General features: G+C 39.5%; 2 protein-coding genes and 1 long non-coding RNA gene across 4 annotated transcripts in view; 1 reads left to right on the forward strand and 2 right to left on the reverse strand.

Moving 5' to 3' along the window:
- Positions 1-14,718, reverse strand: part of LOC137981126 (uncharacterized) — a 31,924-nt gene extending 17,206 nt beyond the window's left edge. Inside the window, exons 1-6 of the mRNA XM_068828470.1 lie at positions 14,566-14,718; positions 12,145-12,399; positions 10,233-10,467; positions 9,892-10,116; positions 7,501-7,780; positions 5,749-6,240 (exon numbers count right to left, since the gene is read on the reverse strand). Coding sequence (XP_068684571.1) covers positions 5,749-6,240; positions 7,501-7,780; positions 9,892-10,116; positions 10,233-10,467; positions 12,145-12,399; positions 14,566-14,655 — 1,577 coding nt within the window. The 5' untranslated portion in view covers positions 14,656-14,718. The remainder of the gene's footprint in view (positions 1-5,748; positions 6,241-7,500; positions 7,781-9,891; positions 10,117-10,232; positions 10,468-12,144; positions 12,400-14,565) is intronic.
- LOC137980286 (uncharacterized) lies at positions 163-4,069 on the forward strand. 2 transcript variants are annotated; one of them, XR_011118482.1, is made up of 3 exons: positions 163-1,498; positions 1,950-2,080; positions 2,945-4,069. It is a non-coding gene; the product is annotated as an uncharacterized lncRNA (long non-coding RNA). The 2 variants fall into 2 exon arrangements; XR_011118481.1 differs by having other exon boundaries at positions 163-2,080.
- Positions 14,719-14,843: 125 nt separating the features above from the next.
- The window catches only part of LOC137980283 (stromelysin-1-like), an 8,383-nt gene continuing 2,328 nt past the window's right edge, over positions 14,844-20,898 (reverse strand). The window contains exons 4-6 of the mRNA XM_068827683.1: positions 20,412-20,633; positions 18,680-19,025; positions 14,844-18,177 (exon numbers count right to left, since the gene is read on the reverse strand). Coding sequence (XP_068683784.1) covers positions 17,745-18,177; positions 18,680-19,025; positions 20,412-20,633 — 1,001 coding nt within the window. The 3' untranslated portion in view covers positions 14,844-17,744. The remainder of the gene's footprint in view (positions 18,178-18,679; positions 19,026-20,411; positions 20,634-20,898) is intronic.

Genomic DNA, 20,898 nt, shown 5'->3' on the forward strand with positions numbered 1-20,898 from the left:
TAAAATGATCTGCCCCAAACTAATGAACAATTAGACGGGTTTTTAATTAATACCACCCTAAGCCGGCCGAGGGCGAAAACTAAACCGCCAACTGATGACAGGTTCAGATATCCACAAACTACCTTATTAGGTACGAGTACATCCTTTTCCTTTCTGCTCGGTTTGAGTAAAAAAATTGGTCCTGCTAAGAGATAAGTTTTGTTTTGATGCTCAAGTAGATTTTCTTATCTCTAAAATATCAACAGGTAATATGCTCAAGGTCACGTTGCGAACTGTTACTCGTAACCGGATTTATCCACGTTTAACAAAAAACAAACACCTGCCCAATGGTGTAAAGTCTAAAATCACAGGCCACTTTTAAAAATTTCTTTCACATATTAAATTATCTTTTAATAGTATTGATCATAAACATCGCGTGAACCTGAACAATTGTGCCTTACTTTCGCAACTGATTACTGAAAGTCGAGATTAAGCCGGATCTTTGTAAAAGTTTGAAAAAGCTTGTTTAGAAATCTCTTGCTTAAATTAAGCTCTAAAACAACGAAAAAGGCCGCCAAAGGTGTAGTTAACAATGACTTAATTACCATATCTGGTTTGTCACGAAACTTTCCCTTCAACACATCTAACCATTTTCAACATAAATAATGCGTTTCTTTTATATTTGTTTACCAGTCAAGGTCGCTCGGCTTGTTGTTGCTAGGGAAAAGGTGTGCAAAAAACTGTTTTAAATAAAATCATTTATTGATTTAACGTTGTAAAATTATGATTTAATACGCCAGTATTATCAGTAGAAAGGTGTAAGGTGTAATATCTGTATGCTTCACATCTCATGGATTTGGTTCAGTTGGCGATAAGGAGGGACTTGTTGTTTAAATCGGAAATTACGACACTAATTTCCGCACTCCCAGACAATCTCATTGATCCTACAAGATTGCGTTCGGATTTGTCCGGAAGTTTCTGTGACGTGAATTCATTCGCCTTTGTATCATTTTTAATATCAAATAAAGAGATAATCGTGGTCAGGTTTTGAATAGAAAATGACCAGTCCGCTGTACGTCTTTCCATATATAGTAAAAAGAGACTTTTCTAGACGAGATCGTGTTCTTGTTGGGTTCATATTAAAATCCTTTTCTATCTGAGTGACCACCAACTGACATGAACTGAATTCACCTTCAACAACAGCTAGCCAAAGTTAATATCGATAATATTAAGGTGGGCCCTGCTAATGTGAGTCCTGTTCCGGTAGTCAGAAACCTCGGATCATGGTTCGATTCACAGCTCAATATGTCTAGCCATATCAGAAAGCTTTGTTTTGCATTTTACCACTGACCTGTGTAATATTCGACGCATACGCAAGTATTTATCTCAAGAAACTACGGGGACGTTAGCCCATGCTTTCATAACGTCCCGCATCGATTATTGCAATAGCCTATTGTATGGACTGCCAAACAACCAGCTTGCGAAAATTCAGAGAGTTCTGAATGCTTCTGCTAGGCTGGTATGTAATGCGCCAAGGATTTTTCATATTACACCAATATTTAATAATGCGCGATTTGCATTGGTTGCCTATCGGGTTGCCTATCAGGCTCCAAGGTACTTTTCCTCACGTTTAAGGCGTTTCACGGCCTCGAGCCTCAGTATCTACAGTCCTTAACAAGTGTCAAGACATGCTATAATCTCAGGGGTTCTAATACTTTACTTCTAGCTATGCCATCAGTGAAATCTAAGGCCACGCTAGGAGATCGGGCATTCGCCGTCGCAGCGCCGTCATTTGTGGAACTCTCTGCCTAGTGAGCTTCGATCAATCACTTGTGTAAATAGTTTTAAAGCTCACCTTAAGACCTTTCTTTTTAGACATGCCTATACTTAACAGAGATTTTTATAATACTTTCGCTAATTATTTATCAATAAGTTTTTACCATATTTTACATATTTTTTAATGTATTCAGGTAGTCATTGCCATACATTTTGATTGGCCACTGACGTTTCGAGCGTTAGCCCTTCGTCGCTAGAGCGCACCACAGCACCACAGTTTTTTTAGAAACTACCACCTTGATTCATTTGATCATAGTCATGTTAGGTAAGATGCGCTCTAGAAATTAATCAATAAATTATTATTACTATTATTCAAGGTGTCGTATTTTAGTCCACCACGTAACAGGTTGCTTCCATCTAGTTGAGTGTCATACGCTACTATTGTTGCACGGTTCCACAAATTGAAAGCTGTTAAAGACACGGCCACCGTAATAAGAGGCTTTTTTTTTGCCCGCTGCAGTGATCATGTTATTGCAATCGCCTGCACTTGTGTCTGATACTCCCAAATTTGGATGAAAGTTGCTTAGTAATTGAGGTTTCGTCTTTAATCCAATAAAAAGATATTACTCGGAAAAGGAGAAAATAGTTGGTGACCACATATCTTGAACCAACGATTAAAATGCTGAAGGCAAAAATTTTCACTGATTTACAAAAAAGGGCTTACACTGCCCATCTGAGGTGGGAGGCTGACTAAGGCGTGACGCCGAGCAACTTGACATGTTTTCCCCGACCATCAAGAGATAGTTTGAGCCTCAAATGGGGACTGGTTACTCTGAATTCTTTTTAACCCAGTGTTGTGTCACATAAATTAAAGTACAAATAATACAGCAATTTAACTCCAGTCAGTCGTGACGGCGTCACAATGAATCTACTATTGATGAGACTTCCGAGTGCATAATCAGAACCGATAATCATGTTTTACTGGGTACTATCTTCCTTTTCTTGTTTGGGTCAGTTCCGACTGAGAGGATTTGATGACCTTGCTATTGAACATCGACCCACATTACAAAGATAAAATAGTATCCATTTTTGTCCCTGTAAATCCTTCTGTTAGTTTTTTTCACTGTGACCAGGTTAAAAGTAGTGTCTGTACCACTTCATTCTTATCAGGTAGTTTCCTTTTTTTCAGGAGTCAAGATAATTTTGCATCAAAGGTCGTGCTGCACGGATGCTGGCAGATAATAGTCTCTGCCTCTTCGACTTCCCGTCAAGCGGTGGTTTATCAAGTTATTGTTTCTGATCTTGGCGCGTTTTGTTCACTAGTACAATCCATATCCTTTTTAAACTAAAATCAAGGTTGAAACATAATTTTGAAAAAAGGTTGATCACTGTGGTGGTGAGAAGTACCTCAGAAAATAGAACAGCTTTTTCTCTGAATCCGTGCAGAGGTGCGTCATTATTTTGTGCTTAAAATCGAATTTTGGTTTCCTCCCAAGACTTGTTGTTGTTAGTTATAGTCTGGTCCTAGCAAATCGTGGGTCAGCTTAATTTATTTACCTGATAAAATTTGCGTCGGAATCGAATTGCGTCATTGAGGTTTAGGACAAGATATTTCAAAAATCATGTTTTCAGGCTTTCTTTTTAGTTTGGATTGAGGAATAGCTCCCAGAAATGTTCAACTCTTCCCTTCCATTAGAATCAATCAATCAAGTGATACTCAGTTGCTGAGTTGGACAAATTTATCATTTTTTTTAAAATAGGAAAAACAACAATTAACAGAGAAACCTATGACTGAAGCACGACAAATTACGATGGAGCAAGCTCACAAAATATGTGACATTTTATTTTCCATTTAGCTGTCCTCTGTTTGAGGAAATATGTAAATACCCTGCATATATTACGCAACAATATCTTTTGCTGATAAAATTTATACGTCATAGATATTTTTCTTCCTTTTAAGGGCCTGTTTACATGGAGACAGGGTCACCCTCCTAAGAGGGTCAGCCAACCAGAAGTGTCAAAACATAGTCCTCCTTTACATGCAAACTCGACAAGCAAGGGTCACCCCGGGGGTAGGGCTAGCGTTATGCCGCTTCTTGTGCCTTTTTTCACGGCGTTGCGATAGTCCTGTCGGACGCTTTTTATTTTTTCTTTGATTCTTTGATACCCACTTCTTATCTTTGCTTTTTGGGCTTCTAATTCGTACTCGCTGGCATCCATGTCTTTTATATCTTTGCTGGGTTCTGAGACACTTTCTGGGCCAAAATCTTCAGGATAGTCAATGGCCATGCAGCGGCGTCCTTCTGTATAAAAGCTTGCTAGGTCGGGTTCAAACGGTCGGTTGCGTTGTACTCGCACTGCGTTTTGAATTCTTTCACGTACTTTAAAAGCACCTCGCAGCTTCGGGTGACCAGGCAAACTTCTTAGGGTTTTTGGGGGGCTACTGGATTGCTTGTAGGCTTAGCTTTTCTTTCGCCGGTCTTCTGACTATTGTTGTTCGGACGCCTGCCCGTCGAAGGCGTCGAAGAAATCGGAGGTGCTCTTCTACATTATTCTCGTCACTTTGATGCTCATTTACGATAGCTTCTGCTCGATATCTTCGGGGATATACGCATGAGACATTTGGCTCGCCAAATACGTCATTTGACGTATTTAGATGCAATTCGAGATAGCCCTCCCCCTAGGGTCACCCTACCTTGAGCGTTTACATGGCTTAAGTAAACAAGAAGCTAAGGGCCACCCTACCTACCTTATTATAGGAAATTAACGCGAATCGTTAAAATTCGCGTTAATTTAAGTCGCGTTAATTTTGTTGAGCGTTCATTTCCGCGACGCTAATTAAGTGCAGCGTTAATTTCCGCGCTCTTAATTTCCAGTATCTTAACCCCAATTTTGGAAACTGTCCAGACATTCTTGACACCTCAAAAACATTAACTACAAGCTTTCTTTCTTTCCATTTACCCTTAGTTTTTCATCTTTCACAAAAGCTAGGGCAAGGGTTTACAATATTTCGAGTTCATCTTCATCGTTGTCGCTATCAGAAGTGATGTCAATATCTTCTCTTTTGATTTCGCGTATTTAATCGCGTTAATTTCCTTTATTATGAAATTCTACCTCCTCTTCCGCGTTAATTTTCTTTATTCGAAAGTCGTTTTCCATTAAATTCGCGTTAATTTAAGTCGCGTTAATTTCCAATACCTTAATTTCATGGAGCGTTCTTTCCTATAATAAGGTAATTGATAGCGTAATCCTACCCCTAGGGTGACCCTACCTAACATGTAAACACAACCACGAAAAACAATACAAGAGGGTGACCCTATCTTCATGTAAACAGTTTCACAGCACAATTTCGAATACGTAACGAACATGAGTTATAAAGAGTTGCTGAATAAATGCATTCCCAACCCTATGCAATATGATTTAACAGAATATGATATGAAAGATTTTTTTAAAACTAGATCATTGGAATTTTAGAGTTTTTAATTGGCTTAGCCATCATGGTATACGAGCTATTATACCACTGTACGTATCATTTTTTTCAATTTTGTTTTTACAAAGTCATGTAGGGAAATTATCGATCATTTGCGGGAGTTTTAGTGAAACAATTATTCCATTCGCAGATGATTACAGCCGCCAACTCGGCGCTACGCATTTCGTTGGCTACCAACGTTCACTTGCTTTCCTCCTCTGCTAAGTATAAATATATCATGCATTAAAACGCGAGGACTTTCAGGAACGGGTTAGATGAACTTATGAGAATAATAACACATATTTTTATGGGATAGAAACATTCATATTTGCAACGTAAAATATTTTTATGGGATAGAAAAATAATTCATATTTGCAACGTAAGATTTTGTATCATGTGACTTTACTACAGGCCTATTTAAGACCAAAGAAGTTAATATCTAATCTTAAGACAAGTGAGGTTAGGTCCGCGAATCGGCCCCTTTCCCACGGTCTCCAGTGCATGAAGTCCACTGTCCTTTTTATGTTAGTAGAATCCTGGCAAACACGAAGGTGGCCATCAGAATAATAACTCTCTTGTCAGGTGCAAAATGAGTAAGGCCATTTGACGATCTAAAAGGTGATATTTTTCCCATGGCTAGTCCTTCAGGAGAACAACCCATCCAGTAGGTTGTAATCGACTTTGGATAGCCCTTCCGTATTCGAATTGATGTATCATCTAACGAGTAGTATTGAAAATCTTTGAAAAAGTAAGTTCTTCCGTTTTTCCATTGAAGCGCGGCATTTAGGTTACTTGGCAGATCTGGAAGATTAGACTGGATACGTTTTGGGTACCCAGGGTCGATGCTTTTCCGGAGACTGTCGTAGCGCCAAAACATATTTCCCTTGAAGATGTACAAGTGCCCGTTGGCACCCCATTCTACGGCTGCGTCCATATTATGAACATCAGCGGGCAGGTTTATTTCTGAGAGATTTGATGGACCTTTTATCGGTATTCGGTTCTTGAACGTCCAAAACCTTTTAAACGGCAAAGAATTCAATTAAAGGTGAAATAAATTCATAAAAATAAAGGGGGTTTCTAATTAATTTTGAACGAGAGCTCAAATTTACCCGTAGGAATTGAATACTAATCAGAACTCACGCTTGACGTTGCTCACCCAAGTTATGTCTTTTAAGTCATTCGATTCTACCAGAAGCACCTGACCCTGAAGCATCTAAGTTGCAACTCTTTTCCTTGGCCTCAAAGCTGCGGATTTTGGGACACCAATTTTACGCCCAAATATGGACAAAAATAAGATCGAAGCTGCACGCGCGGGAAAATGCGCGAGCTACGTTACATTCAAATCACCCCGCGAGCAGAGCCTCCTTTTGTCTTTTCTTTATTGAGGAGGAGAAAAGGAGGCTCTGCCTGAATCGCGTCAATTCTTTGCCGCAGCCCGAACTTCTGGACTGATCAACCTTGTTTTCTCTCGTTAAACTCATGTAAATTGGTTTTTCCAGTGCGAGCATCCGTTTAGTGATAAAACCGATGGTTATTATTGAGCCCGCTGTACCGTGAAAAACCAAGATGGCGGCGAGACCTGGCATATTAGGCTTGGACTCGAGACTGTATCCTTGCAACATGCAGCACATACTCAATAAAGATCTTACTCGATTTATGCATGCAGAGTCTTTCTCGAGAACGCCAAAATCGAACAAGCAAAAGAAGGGTTCTGCTAACAGGGTGCATCCAAATAAGGAAATTCTTAAACTCAAGAACCCCAGCTCTGAACTAGAGTTAAACGCTTCAAGGTCATGAGTTTCTGATTTTACTTAGTAAAGATAGTGCATACTCAATGAACAAAAGAATCATTTCTTGGTAGACAGCCCTATAAAGCCAACCAAAACGAGAGCGACGAGATAACAGAAAAGAAAACTGTGCTATAGGCGGAAAATATCGACGGACCAGACGGAACACCTCGGCAAATACCGCACCTTAAATTATTAAGCGATTAGATGATTATCGTAAGAAGGGCTTCAAAGCTGTTACTCGGAGTATCTGGTGAATTGGATAGGAAGATACTAAGCGATTGGCCACTGTTATTGCAACATATCTGGCCTATTACTAGGTGAAAGGTCGTTAAGGTGGACAAGTGGAGTCGGTAATGGAAATCTTAATAGTGAACTCTCATGGCCCATGCACTTCTAACCTCTTTAGACCGTGAAGGCTCTTTGCACATGTGTCAATCGCTCATAATTCATTTCTGTTTTGAAGGTTTAGAGTGGATGGACACTCACCTCGATCCTTTAAATATAAAGGTGATCCCGTCAAACTGCCTCGTATAACCTGCATCAATGTCATCTTCAAGTCCACCCCAGAACTGCGATATTTTCAGGGCATCAGTAAAAGCTCCATAATCACCAACAGGCCAGAAAAAGGCGCCCTTAAATGCATATGTGGTCTTGTCAGCGGTCATTATCATGGCGTCAAGCGTACTACTGCATGGATTTAGCTTTCCTGGGAACTGGGTCGGGTTCACGTGAGGTGTTGGTGTAACTCGAGCTATGGCTGGTTTACCTGTGGAAGTAATCACGTGGAACCTTGAGCAAGGACGATGATTATGGTTACGTGAACGTCCTCTAAAACATTATTTCCTGTCATTGTAATGATTTTGCCATTACTTCAATTAGCTCGGCATGGAAAGTGAGTCTTAACATTCCAGAAAAAAAAAATGGTGAGAACAGTGTGGATATTCAGAGACAAATTTGAAAAATTTCGTCAGGTGCACGTCGTCCAAGTAAACTCAAATTTGATCACTTCTCGTCGTCGTCAGGCCGAGAACGGGGTAGAAATGTACACAAATGTGAAACGCACGTGCAGGGCGTGCATAGCTTTTGTTTTTGCTCAATAGATCGGATATTGTTTGGTGGCGTTGTCTTAGCCATCGTGGTCGGCGTCGTCGTCATCCTTGCTTAAGCTCCCTAATAAGTGTTTTCACGATCGCTTTTACAGATCCTCATCTAGTCTAGACAAGAAATCTGACAAAAACAATTGCTTTTCTGATTTGCTTGAAGATAAGGCAGAGAGGAAACTTCAGTGGAATTCCTAGTGAATGTAAGTCACCGAAAGAGCATTATAAGGTAGTCGTCTTGTTAAATACGTATCTCTAAAATGAACCGCTCAATTTAGGGATGTTAGGGCCGGTTTACACGGTGCGATTTTGGCTCATGCGACAAGCTTACAACAGGCCTACGACATGACGTACGATTGTCGCAGCGTTTAAAACATGTTTTAACATGCTACGACATTTTCTCTGACGTACACGACAATCGTAAACGAGTTGTAAGCCTGTCGTAAGCTTGTGGCATGCAACAAAAGTCGTACCGTGTAAATCGGCCCTTACAGATTTCCGCTCAGTGGATAAAATGGCCGGAAGACTCATTTTTGACGCACATTCAGGGACTTAAGAAAGCACGTCTCACTAGGGATTCAGCACTTCAGGCGATATCTCGTATCTGTCTGCTCCTCTAATGAAAAAATTATACAAAAACAAGCAACAAGTTTTCGTCCATTGTTTTCGAGTACAATGAAAATCGAGACAAATCACTTATTCCTAAACAAAACGTCACAATTGCTGTCAAGGTGAAGAACCGATAGGAGACCTAACCCTGCAGAAGTTCATTTCGTGGAATTTTGATTCGCACGAGAAAAAAAATCTTGATTGGCACTTTAAATAAGCTCCAATAATCAATATTGTTTTACTTCATGGGCTCTTCAAGTCTACTCAGTATACTTTTTTCATGATTTTTCCAAATTTATGACTGTTTCCCTGACACGGCTTTTCCGAATTTACAAAAAATGTTTTTGGATTTCACGCTGACCTTCAATAATTAAACATTCTACCATCACACAGCCACTCAGCAATACCAATGAATAGATAGACGAACAGATGACATTGGTCTTTTTTTTTTTAACATCACAGCAATAACATATTTTAAAAATATATATACAAATAGTGACGAAAGAGCCGCTTAACTCCCTCCTGAAAATAAAGCTTATGAGCATATGAGTTGACAAAATAACGAAAAATATCATACTGTCAAACATGACATAGACGAAACTGTATGACAGCCCAGTTTACAGCACTTGCCTCATTAAGAACACCCAACAATGTCATGATCCAAGCTCTGTTGCATTATCTAACAGAAATGCTCACATGTATGTGATGCATGCCTATTTTCTGTTATCCTTTGATCAAAAGGAATATTCTAAAAAAGAATAGACCTTCAAATAAAAATAGAAGTGTGTCCATTTAATTACTCCCATGTAACCATAGATTGAAACTTTCCTTTAATCTTTCTTTGAAGGCCCACCTTCAACCGACAGGCTTTCCGACCGTTTGTTTTTGTCATAGAAATTCGCATTGCTTGCTTTCTAATCGGACGAATTTCAGCTTTGCTGGAATTTTCAGAAATGAAAATTGTTGCGCGGCACGCAATGCCTGTCGGTTGAAGGTGGGCCTTTTTAAATCTTGTTTTAATCTTGCTCCTTAATTTTAGTTAGCGCCTTTAGCAGATCGTCTAGGCGGCATAGGAGTAGCTGTTTATTATTATTATTATTATTATTATTATTATTATTATTATTATTATTATTATTATTATTATTCGTTATTAATCGTGAAAACGTACCGTACAACTGTTGTATCCCCATGACGTCATCGCGATGAAGCTGAAATGTCGATTTGCTACCGGGGTAAAGAGGAAACATGATAGCGTTCTTATCAGAGGAATGCTCCAGTCCAAGGCTATGGCCAAGCTCGTGAAGTACCAACCACAGAAGATGAGTTCCTTTTCCTTTACTTTTAACAATAAATTTTTCTGCATCATCAAAGTGTATATCTCCAGAACTAGCGGCTGTGCAAATAGAAATAAATCTTCAGAATCTCTCTTTTTGTTATAACTTTTTAAGGTATTAACACAGTTAAGACCAATCAGGGAGGCCTTTCTTTAAATTTTAATGTGAGGCTTACCAACATTGTCTAAAGGAAAATGAGCAAAGGCAAGCTCGCCACCAGGTCCATCAAATGAATAATCTCTGTCTCCTTCTTTGTCAAAACTTATTACAATATCGGCGGGACCATTTGTCACTTTGGTGAAAGTCAGTGGAGTGGCTTTTGCCCACATGCTCAATCCAGCTTTAATCGTATCGTCAACCTCCCGAGTTGTTAAATCTGTGGTGTAACTTGCTACCTTGTACGTTAGGCTCTGGAAAATTATAAACAAAATTACCAGTGATTATGTAATGAAAGTATCCATAGCAATAAGGAAACACGCCACGAAGTTAATCGCAAGGAGTGTTTAAAAACAGTGTTAGCAACGTTTATTACAACACATTTGACTTAGCTCTGGGACGTTCCGCGAACGTTCAAGTTACATGAGTTACAGACTTTTACCCTATGGATTGCATTCTTTTATCACTCCCTACGTCCTTTATAATTCCCACCCTTGAGTAGCTTGGTTTCTAACTGATAACCTAGAAAGAGCTCGAAAGGAGCTCGAGAGGAGCCCGCAGGAGGCAGTGTGGCCCAGTGGTTAGGGCGCTTGCCTTGAGATCCGGAGATCCCGGGTTCAAGACCCGCTCTAACCACTCGTTGAATTTTATCCTGGTAGTCCCTGGTTCAACTTCCCAGCTGCTCTTGTAAATAGCCAACTGGTTTGCCTCCGGCCACTTGGGATTCTTAACAGTTGTTGTTGTTGTTCTGTTCTGTCGTTTAAATCAATGAGTGATGAACGTTGTCGAGTCATTAGGGAGTTTAAGAAACCACGACGGCTACGGGCGACCAAAAAGTCACTTCAAACTATTAGTTTGAGCTGTCCTAATTGTTTCACGATATTCCAACTTGTTTATGCTGTACAATATGGGCGAAGTATGCTATAACCAGATTGGTACGTACGGATTTGAAGCAAAGAGAGAGAAGGAAAGATTCATCGCTGTTTGTCCACGTTGTCGTCAAAACCTGAAAATTGGTCATTTTACGTTGTTGCTTTGACGAGAACGGGAGACAAATGTACCAAAAATGCGTGCCGCACGTGCACCACGATCATTTTTGCCTCTTTTAACCAATAATATCACAGCTTTTTGGCGTTGTCGTTGCCGTAGCCGTCGTGGTTTCTTAAACTCCCTATTAGGGAGATTTAGCACCGACGACGGGAAGGGCAACGGGAACGTCATCTCAAAACATAAATTCCCGTTAATTTCAAGCTTTTTAACATGACAATGGTGTGGCAGTCCCTCAAGAATTAAACCGATATGAATCAAGCTTAATTTAGGAGAGAAAATGGAAATTTATTCTCAAGTGCTGACGTCCTTCATAAAACCTCAAATTTGGTTATTTCACGTTTTGGTTTTGCTGACGATGGCAAAGAAATGAACAAAAGTGAAAAACGCACGTGCAGAGCGTACAAAGCTATTGTTTTTCTCTACTAAATATACAAATTTGTGACGTTCTCGTCGCCTTAGCCGTTGTCGTTGCTAAAGCTCCCTATTACTCAAGAACGACGACGACGGCTACGAGAACTTCACAAAACAATGGGTTTAATGAGCGAAAACAAAAGCTCTGCACGCCCTGCACGTGCGTTTTACATTGTGGTACATTTCTTTGCCGTCCTCGTCCTGCAAACGACGTGAATCATGTGACCAAATTTGAGGTTGCGTAGAGGACGTAAAAACCGGACCTTTTCAAGTTCCCAAACAACCACACCGTTCATGCCAATTTTATTCCTGCTACACACTTTCTATTCCGTACGACTTGGGGTTATAATGAAATTATTACAATAACGGGTAAGTGATCTTTTTAGAAGACGTTTTCGTTGGCGGAGTCGTCGTCGTCGTCTTTGCGTAAGATCCCTTACTTCTTCCATAAGCCGCGTTAAAATACTTACGTTCTTAGACCAACGAGTTCCGTGTAAAGCATATCGCCGTCTTCTTTTGAACTGTGACGTTTTTCCAATATCTTTAAAACTACAGCGTTCTTTGGAAACAAGTTCCATTGTAGCTGTGTCCCTGGGATTTCCTGTTTCATTCAAACCTGTAAATCGCTGAAGTCTTTTCACGGCTTCGTAAATTTTTGTTATGCGTCGTACTCCTCCCAAGTTCAGATCAGCGGAAGATAAATAACCGTACCTCCTCAAGTAATTCTGTAAGTAGCATTTATAAGGAAAAGCACAATGAACAATTTTGTTTTAGACTGAAAAAATATTTGCAGTTAACCCTGACAAACCATTGCGGTCGGGCCAAAGAGATAATGCGCTTTGAACGAGCCTCCATATTAGACATTATATTTTTAAGACATTTCTCTGTATTCAATGGTTTTTTTTTTTTAACATAATCACCCTATTCTAGACTCACTTCATAAATTGCTAACTGATTGCTGCTGAGACAGACAACAATCGCCTGAGGTAACGGAAGAAAATAGAGTACACGGAAGCTCTTTGACTGACCCTTTGACCCACTTATGAAAGCAGGACACAATATTGGACTGCGTTCAACTAAAATTTCAATCTCCCTTAGGACTTTCACCGCGTATCATTATAACTTCAGTATATAAATTATGAGCTGAGTCAGTGGACTAATTTTAAGTTATAGCAAGAAAGAGAGAGAAATCAGCACTCTGATTTTAAGGCTTTGTTGAATACTAGGTACCCCGCATAGTTGCCGTCTATTTTTCAAGACGATGGAATCGACAAGTTAGTAAGTAGCTGATCGTGATTGTTCGTATTTTTCTTCCCTACGATTAAAACTGACCATGTGTGGTTAACAGCAAAATTTGTCAAAACATCGCACCAAAACAAATAATTAAACACAATGAAACAAAAACATTGTTTCTTCTTTGGTGGTTTTATGATACGGTGTCATCCTATATAACTACCCTTGATCCTTCGGCAAGGAGAAAGAAATGAAAACTCTACCAACTAATAAAGCTTGTTTTACTTCTCTAGGGTTTTACATTGGACATTAGGTGTCGCCTATTGTCTTCCCACTTTTAACTCGTTTTACGTTTTAGAGTTGACCTACTGTAGGCTCCAAAAAACAATCAATATCGGCAACTTGATCTTCTAAGTATGTCAGTTGGTCTTGCATTGCTGCTCTTGTCTTAACCTATTCCAATTTCATTGGTTTACCATCATAAACTTGTTCATTTTTCAACTGTGATATGTTTCATCTGGCAAATTGTTTGTTCCCTAGAGTTCTGAGCATTCAAACGGCACTGAGATATTCAAGTTTTGAAGTAAGGCGTGGCTGTGATTAATCTAGAGGCCATGAAGTAAGTCTATCATTCATCTTAACTTTCATTGTTTCAAACAGGTTGCCTTACAAAGCTATTCCGGTGTCTTACATCGAAGGACGGTTTCATTCTAAATCTGCTATTTAAAAAATGTCTTCAGTAAACATTGTCAGTGTCAAAATCATTTGTTGCCGTGACCGCCTGATGACTAACTTCTGAGTCTTGCGTGGTGACATGATAACTTTGTCTTGACGTATGCAGACACAGGAAAAGAAAATTTGTTTGTTTTAGTGAAATTCTTTTATGCAAAAATCGTAAATGTCAACCAAACTTTGGGATGTTTTAACCCGGCTGGGCATACCTTGGTGTTAAAAGTCTTCTTGAGACGTGTACGAAAGAAACATGAAAGTAACTAACTATTCTCTGATAAAATGGCCGAGTTAGAAGCACGCTACATATTCTTAAAAGCATGCGGATCCGAAAGTTCACCTCCGTCCTTCAATTTCTTATCTCCAATGTTATCATTTCAAATGTAAAAAAAGCTAGAACTCCGGCAAAGTTACGTTGAGAATTTCAATGGCGAACACAATTCTTAAACAAATACAAATTCGGACAATTTTGGCTGATAACCAGCTGCAAAATGAGCATTTCGAAGTCAATTGGCTCTGATGCATGATCACGCAACATGATTCAGGTAAAACCGAAACACCTAATGCTTTCCAGGAAAGTTTCCTGATTATCTCAGTTTCATCGTAAGAAATGAGCTTTAGCATTGTCATGACTAAGTTTGTGCCTTTGAATTAGAAAGATTACTCCTTTTCCTGTTATTATGTATACGGACGAATGAAATGAAGAAAGTCGTATAACGACACTGAAATCTTAGACACCCTAGTCTCATTGGCTTAGCAGACTTCCAGAAGATAATGTACGAACTAGAATTTTGACAAATTTCCAAAATCGATGTTAAGAATGTAAATAAAACTTTTCAGTAGAAGTCACGTCATTAACTAGAACTGGATGATATTGTCAAAGAAGGAGTAGAACTTTCAAGTTTTCTCTTTCTTTACTCAAAACTTACCAAAACCTTCCTGGGTGCGATTGTCGATCTTCCAAACGTTATTCCAAACGCTGCGTACAATGTTAAAAATGATAGAAACAAAACTTTCATGTCTAATAACAGGAAATTATGTGAAAAAAACCTAAGAAAGGATCTTAAGCAGTAAGGATGGAATGCTCCGGATGATTTCTTCTTATAATGCGTTGTCCCATTCAAAAAACCACGAATTTATAGCTGACGCCGGTTTGTACCGCATCACCTATACCCTTTTAGCGCAAACAATGTTGGCTGTCCGCCTTTGCAGACAACAAAACGTCCCGTTGTTTAAAAAATGAAACGTACCTGTTTCCGATGATGACAAATCGAAAGAAATCGAAATGTTTGTACATGCTACATTACATAATTTAATAAGAAAATATTCACATTCCAACCTCACTGGTGACAAATCCACGCAAACTACGGGTATATAGATCTTTAAATAATTAAAAAATGAGCCCTTATCCCCGTTTCATGCACAGAATTGCGTGTACAGTTCAGTATTTTTCCGAAAGATTTTGAAGTCTTTAAGTGGGCTTTTAAATTTGAAGTTATTTTGGTGACCGATCATGTACATTATCGACGTTTAACGCCCTAAAAGCATCCGGAACACGATGGCGCCTTTAACGTTTGACAGATATGCTCACTCCTCCACATTTGTTATGCTATTTAATTGATTTCTCCGGACAAAACTTTTGCTAAAATCCAGAATGTGAAAACAAAAAGAGAAAAAAATATCACGCACGTACTCTTGAGCATAATTAATAACACAAATGCGAAGGTGTGAAAATGGAAAATATGTTCATTGTAAGTTGGGAAACGTTTAGCTGTTAGCAGACCCAGAGATTTCAAGTTGCTTTTAGCTGAGATGGAGAACATTTCTCGGCCGGAAAAGGTCGAATAGCTGAGAATGGATTGGTCGCCCCACTAGGCCTTCAACTCTTCAACAGTACTTGAGTCATCGTTATAAGCATTTACAAAACTGTTATATCACTCACTAGGCAAAAACGCTTTTCCAGCTAAATGTAAACGATTTGCCAAATATCTTAAAATAAACAGAATTTCTTCCCCGATGGGACGCACTCAAATTAGCATGCATGATCGGTTCATTATTGAAATGATATCATTAAAACTTTCTAATAAACAGTTTCTTTAGATTAGCCATGGGTGTTTTTGTGTGAGAGTTTCCTGTAACGTATTATAGAAAAGGATAATACAATGGTACCTTGTAATGTAGCTAAAATTATATAAGGTAGTATCATGACTCATGTTGCAAAGATAGCTGCAAAATATAGTGATATTGTCATCTAGTTTAATTTGGTGAATATGCAACATAGTGTAGTAAATTATTCTGTAATATAGCGCTGGTTCTTGAAATTAAACATGGCATTAAAAGGTGTCTTGTTTTCCTAAAATATATTTACAATTAACCTTGTTTCTGGGAACTGGTTGATTGACTCGCCTCGCATTCGCAACGGCAGCAAGGCAGGAGCCTAACATCCCAGCCCCACTACAGTAAGGAAAGTGATCATATTTGTCACTTCCAATCCCATGTCACTCAATGTCCAAACTAAAGATTTTGCCCGTCGAACCTCTCATTCAGTGTGAGGCTGGACGGGCAAAGACGATGCAAAGACAAAGCCTTTATTCCCCACGGACTCCAAAATGGCCGCCGCGTGATAAATGTTAATGAGTCCCAACGAATCAAACTAGCCTTCGTTATGATCGCCAGCAGATAAGGTCATCGTTGTTTGTTTGTTTTTTTGTAGCTTCCCTGTTGCCGTGCGTATAATCCGTGACGACAGATCACGTAGGACGTCAAACTGTGGGAATGTACATTGTTACCCTTCCAGGGAATGACACAAGTTGCGGTCTGTATTCGCTACACGGCGGGCGACAGAAGCCCTCGAGATCCTTAAGTACTTTTCCATTTGTAACGTGACGAAAAACACTCTTCAAATATTTAAATTTATTCTGCATTCCTGGAACGATAAAAATAAATGAAAATACAATGGATGCCAGAATGACGAAACTCACTTGATCTGTGGCTCGATACTATACGACGGTAGAGAAGAGGCCGTGACAAGGAACGTATCGCTACATTCTAAACAAAGCTAACATATTATTCTAAACCGGGAAATTGAATGTTGGTAATATCAGGCCCCAGAGATAAGGTTAAAGGTAAAGGTAAAGTCACTTTATTTAACGTCGGTAGTTCCTTCAGTTACGAGGCTGGTATCAATGAAAGCCGACGGTGCGCCCTTTACCCCCCTCCCTCTATCAGTGCTCCGTTTTACGGGTATTTAAAGCTATAGCTACACGGATCAGCGGAAAGTCGAAACAGACATTTAAGTCACCGAGGATCGAACAGGGGACCTCTCGCTCCGAAAGCCGCGCACTAGCCAACTGAGCCACCACTGCTCCTAAACATGAATATGAAGGCGCTGCATCGGCTCAAATTGATACGCCGAATGAACTTCGTTTCTTAGCTATCAGTGAATTGGATGGCTCAATTTTACGGAAATCCGAAACATTAGGCTGCTCACTCGATAAGATAAATCAGTTATGTTAACATTTACTGGTCGAAGGAAAGGAATATTCTACAGCTACCTTTTATAGTTTTTGCGAGAGTTCCTTGAATTTATCGTGTTTACAAGTCTTGATCTACCAACCACACCCACAAAGGTCCGTAGAAACTTTAAAGCCACACGGCTAGTTATATCGGCAATGTATTAATTTTTAAGCTCAGTCGGTCAAGTGATCTTAAAATCAGGCCATTATCTCTCAAACCTTCTTGAACCATTTAATCTCACCCAAATTATTGTTTTATTCACAAATTATTAAACCTGTATCTTCTCTTTCCATTAGCCGTAATTACGACAAAATGCAATTTTCTCGTTACTTACACCAGCTTCAAATTTCAATTGCTTTGTTGATGAAATCCTAAGAGAACAACTACCATACTGCGAGAGGAAAGCAGCAGGGACCACTGCCTTAATTGTAGCTTACCCTGTTCTATCCCATTCTTTCTACGGCTTCATCGCTCCTTTTCGGGCAAAAAAAAAAACCACAGCCAGCTTTGTAAAATAGAGGAAGATAAGCTTATTTTAAAGTAAAGAGTAAGAAAAGGTGTTTGGAGAGATTACGAAATGAGGCCGCATTGGTCAGGGAATGTTCGCACCATTCTCTCTTCCTTTGCTATTGCACTTCATCCACCGGTCCGCAATGACCTGTGGGTAACCTCTCTCTCTCACCACCTTTCCTTTCTGAAGCTTGATATACCGCGTATCCCAGAACACATAGTTTCTGTCATTCCTCCATTTAACAGCTGCTTTGATGTTACCGTCGAATTTCCACACATTTTTGATATCCCTGGGATACCTAAGGTATTTTCTATTTATTCTGTCATAGTAGTAAGTTTGTATTCGGCGTCTTTGATCATCATATTTCCAATACTTGTTGTCTTTGAAGAAGTAAGTCTTGCCGTTTCCCTCCCATCTGAAAACTGCGTCCATGTTTGCGAGGTTTTGCGGAAGCCCATACTGAGTAATGCTCCCAGAGTTAATCAAATTTCGTCTTGAGTCATATTCCCAGAATCTAAAGGAAAGCAAATGCACAGTTCTTTTTCTGCTGAGAATTGATAAAGTGCGCTCAGCGTTTGGGCTATCATGTGTTTGTAGTCAGTCGATATTTTCGTAAGTTATACCGCAATTTCTTTAATTTTCTTAAGGAAAAAAGAGAGTATTTTAAGTCTTCAGTATTTCATATGAAGGAATCTACCGATTCAAGTAGATCAGTATTTTTAAGAGAAATAAATGGATAACACTGTTATCCCACTCAAGTGTTCACATCCATTCACCTGCTTTGCTGATTATTCCTAAGAATTACGGTTTTATAATCATTTAGTCCATCAATCTTAGAACAGCAAAAAATATTTTAAAGGAAAAGAAATGGGTTCAAAACAACAACAAGGGCCGCATGGCTCAAGAAAGGAGCTTGGATGATGGTGATGACAATGAGCATTATTTGTGTAATATTATTTTGGTCTTGTATAACTTCGATCAAAATCAACCAGCAAACAAGTGTACTCATATCTTACTCTGATCCTGTGAAGAACACCATGTTTCTTCGTTTATTGAGGTAAGCTGCATCAACAGGTGTCTTGAGTCCCTTCCAGTACCGTTGGATTGCCCTAGGACCATATCTGTTCAACCTGCGGTCCAACTGCCAAAAGCTGTCTTCCACAAAGAAGAAAGTCCAACCACTTGGGCCCACGAACACTGTATCGTAACGAATGGAGCTGCCGCAAGGAATAGGTAGACTGGGCTTAGGTGTGACCCGGGGGCGGTTGGTACTTTGGCGTGTAACACGAGAGGGTCTGATGGCAGTGGCGACTTTAGGAGTTGTCTTCACTTTGGGAGGTGTGAATGTTTGGACTGTTGGTTCTGAATTTATTAAAAGAGGCTTTTTAACTTCTTACTCCAAGCAGCATTATTTGTGTAGTTTCACTAACTATATAGTTGCAATACGCCGTTTTTCTCTCTAACCAAATGGAGATCTATTGTATGATCAGCTACAAATTCCAGCACCGGGCTAAAACCGGGTGGCCTTGTACACTGACACATCACAGCCAGGTCAGACACTTATTGCTGCAGAGAGATAGGACAGACCTCAAAACCGGGAGCCCTTTACCCTACCGTCTGTACGGAGACGTTGTGGGTTCTTTAGCATTCCGACCAGGGAATTTATGAACGCTGAAGGGTTGGAAAATGGGATCGCCGGCTCATAGTCCTTATTCGAGAAGAAGTTAAAGGAGCTATGTCACGAAAAATGATGTGATTTCATGACACCCAAAAAGTTCAAAAGTAGAAAAAAAACATTCCAATAACCCCTTAAAACTGTTGAAAAACATAAACGAAATATAGCAAAAGGAAAGAAAACAATGGGTGGACACAAATGGACAAGATTGAAACGGATTGCATTTGGGTAATCTTGAAAAAAGTCGGCCCGGCGTTTTTCAAGTTTATGGCAAATCGCCTGAATAAAGGTTTTTTTTTGCACAGAATCATGTTGCTTTTGATGTAATGATAATTTTAATAATAAAGAAATTACCATTTTCGAGTTTTCAACTCGTGATTAACTAAATATTTCCCTTAAACACCCAAAAATAACGTGACTAAGCCCCTTTAATTACAAGGCACCAGTTTCTCCTCAACTAAGACAAGTAGCTGTGCCACCAGTGCGCGGTGTACAGCGGTTGCGAAGAGGTGCTTTCAAAACGACTGAACGCACGCTACTGAAAACACTGTCAAGGGAGGTCGAGATTTTAGACAGTTATAAGGGATATTTACTGACGACAGCCGATATCTCAAGGAAAAAAATTCATTTTTACTGTCATTATTTCGCGATAGTTCCAATTCTTTAAGTATTGCTGTTGTTGCTTAACAGAGTTTTCCATTAATAAAACCCTTTGCTTAAAAAGTCATGTTTGTCAGTTCTTGTTTAATAATTACCCTTTTCAATTTTGCCATTTCGGTATAATAGAATATTGTTGTCACAGTTGTCGCTGTAAATGGCATTAGCAGATGGAGGAAAAGAGACTGCTTAGTGAACACCATGAGCAGACGTTTTCAGTGATAGTGAGTTTTGAGTCTGATTTTCATCTTTTTCACGCATATGTTTTACAAAGGACGCCAAAGCAATGTACTGTAAATTACTTGAAAAGAAACGCACTTCGAAAGGTGTACGCCTCGCCGTCACTGACGTCGTTCCTACACCTCCTTGCCGTGTCATGACGTATGACATGTCATAACAAAAACTAGTAAACTTACTTGGGTACAACGCTTGAATTCCTTTAATGTCATCATCGGTGAGCTGAATGTTTGGAAGATAGCCTTTGTACCAAGGATACATGATTGATTCGCGTACATTAGAATGTTCCAGACCCAAACTGTGACCAAACTCGTGTACCGCCACCCAATCTAAATTAATGCCATCACTTGTTCCAGTCGTAAAACGCTCATCATCGTCAAAATGAGCGTCGCCGGAGAGTCCTAGTATTGTTTAAAAACGGTATTTAAAATTCACGTATGGTTTAACATATGAATATTTTAGCTGTGAATTTACACAGATGTAGTGGACGGAAACGCGTGGGCTAACAAAGTGCTTGACAAAGAGTTATTATTGTTGCCTCATTCTCGTCCCAAAGTTGCGATTGTCTCTGTCTGGAAATAGCGACCTCTTGCCGCGATTTAGGAAAATGCACACACCGATAATAAAAGTCATTTTCTTAACCGTTAGTCATCGAAAGTGCTCAAA

The sequence above is a fragment of the Montipora foliosa genome, chromosome 12 (assembly GCF_036669935.1).
Source record: "Montipora foliosa isolate CH-2021 chromosome 12, ASM3666993v2, whole genome shotgun sequence".
Lineage (NCBI taxonomy): Eukaryota > Metazoa > Cnidaria > Anthozoa > Scleractinia > Acroporidae > Montipora > Montipora foliosa.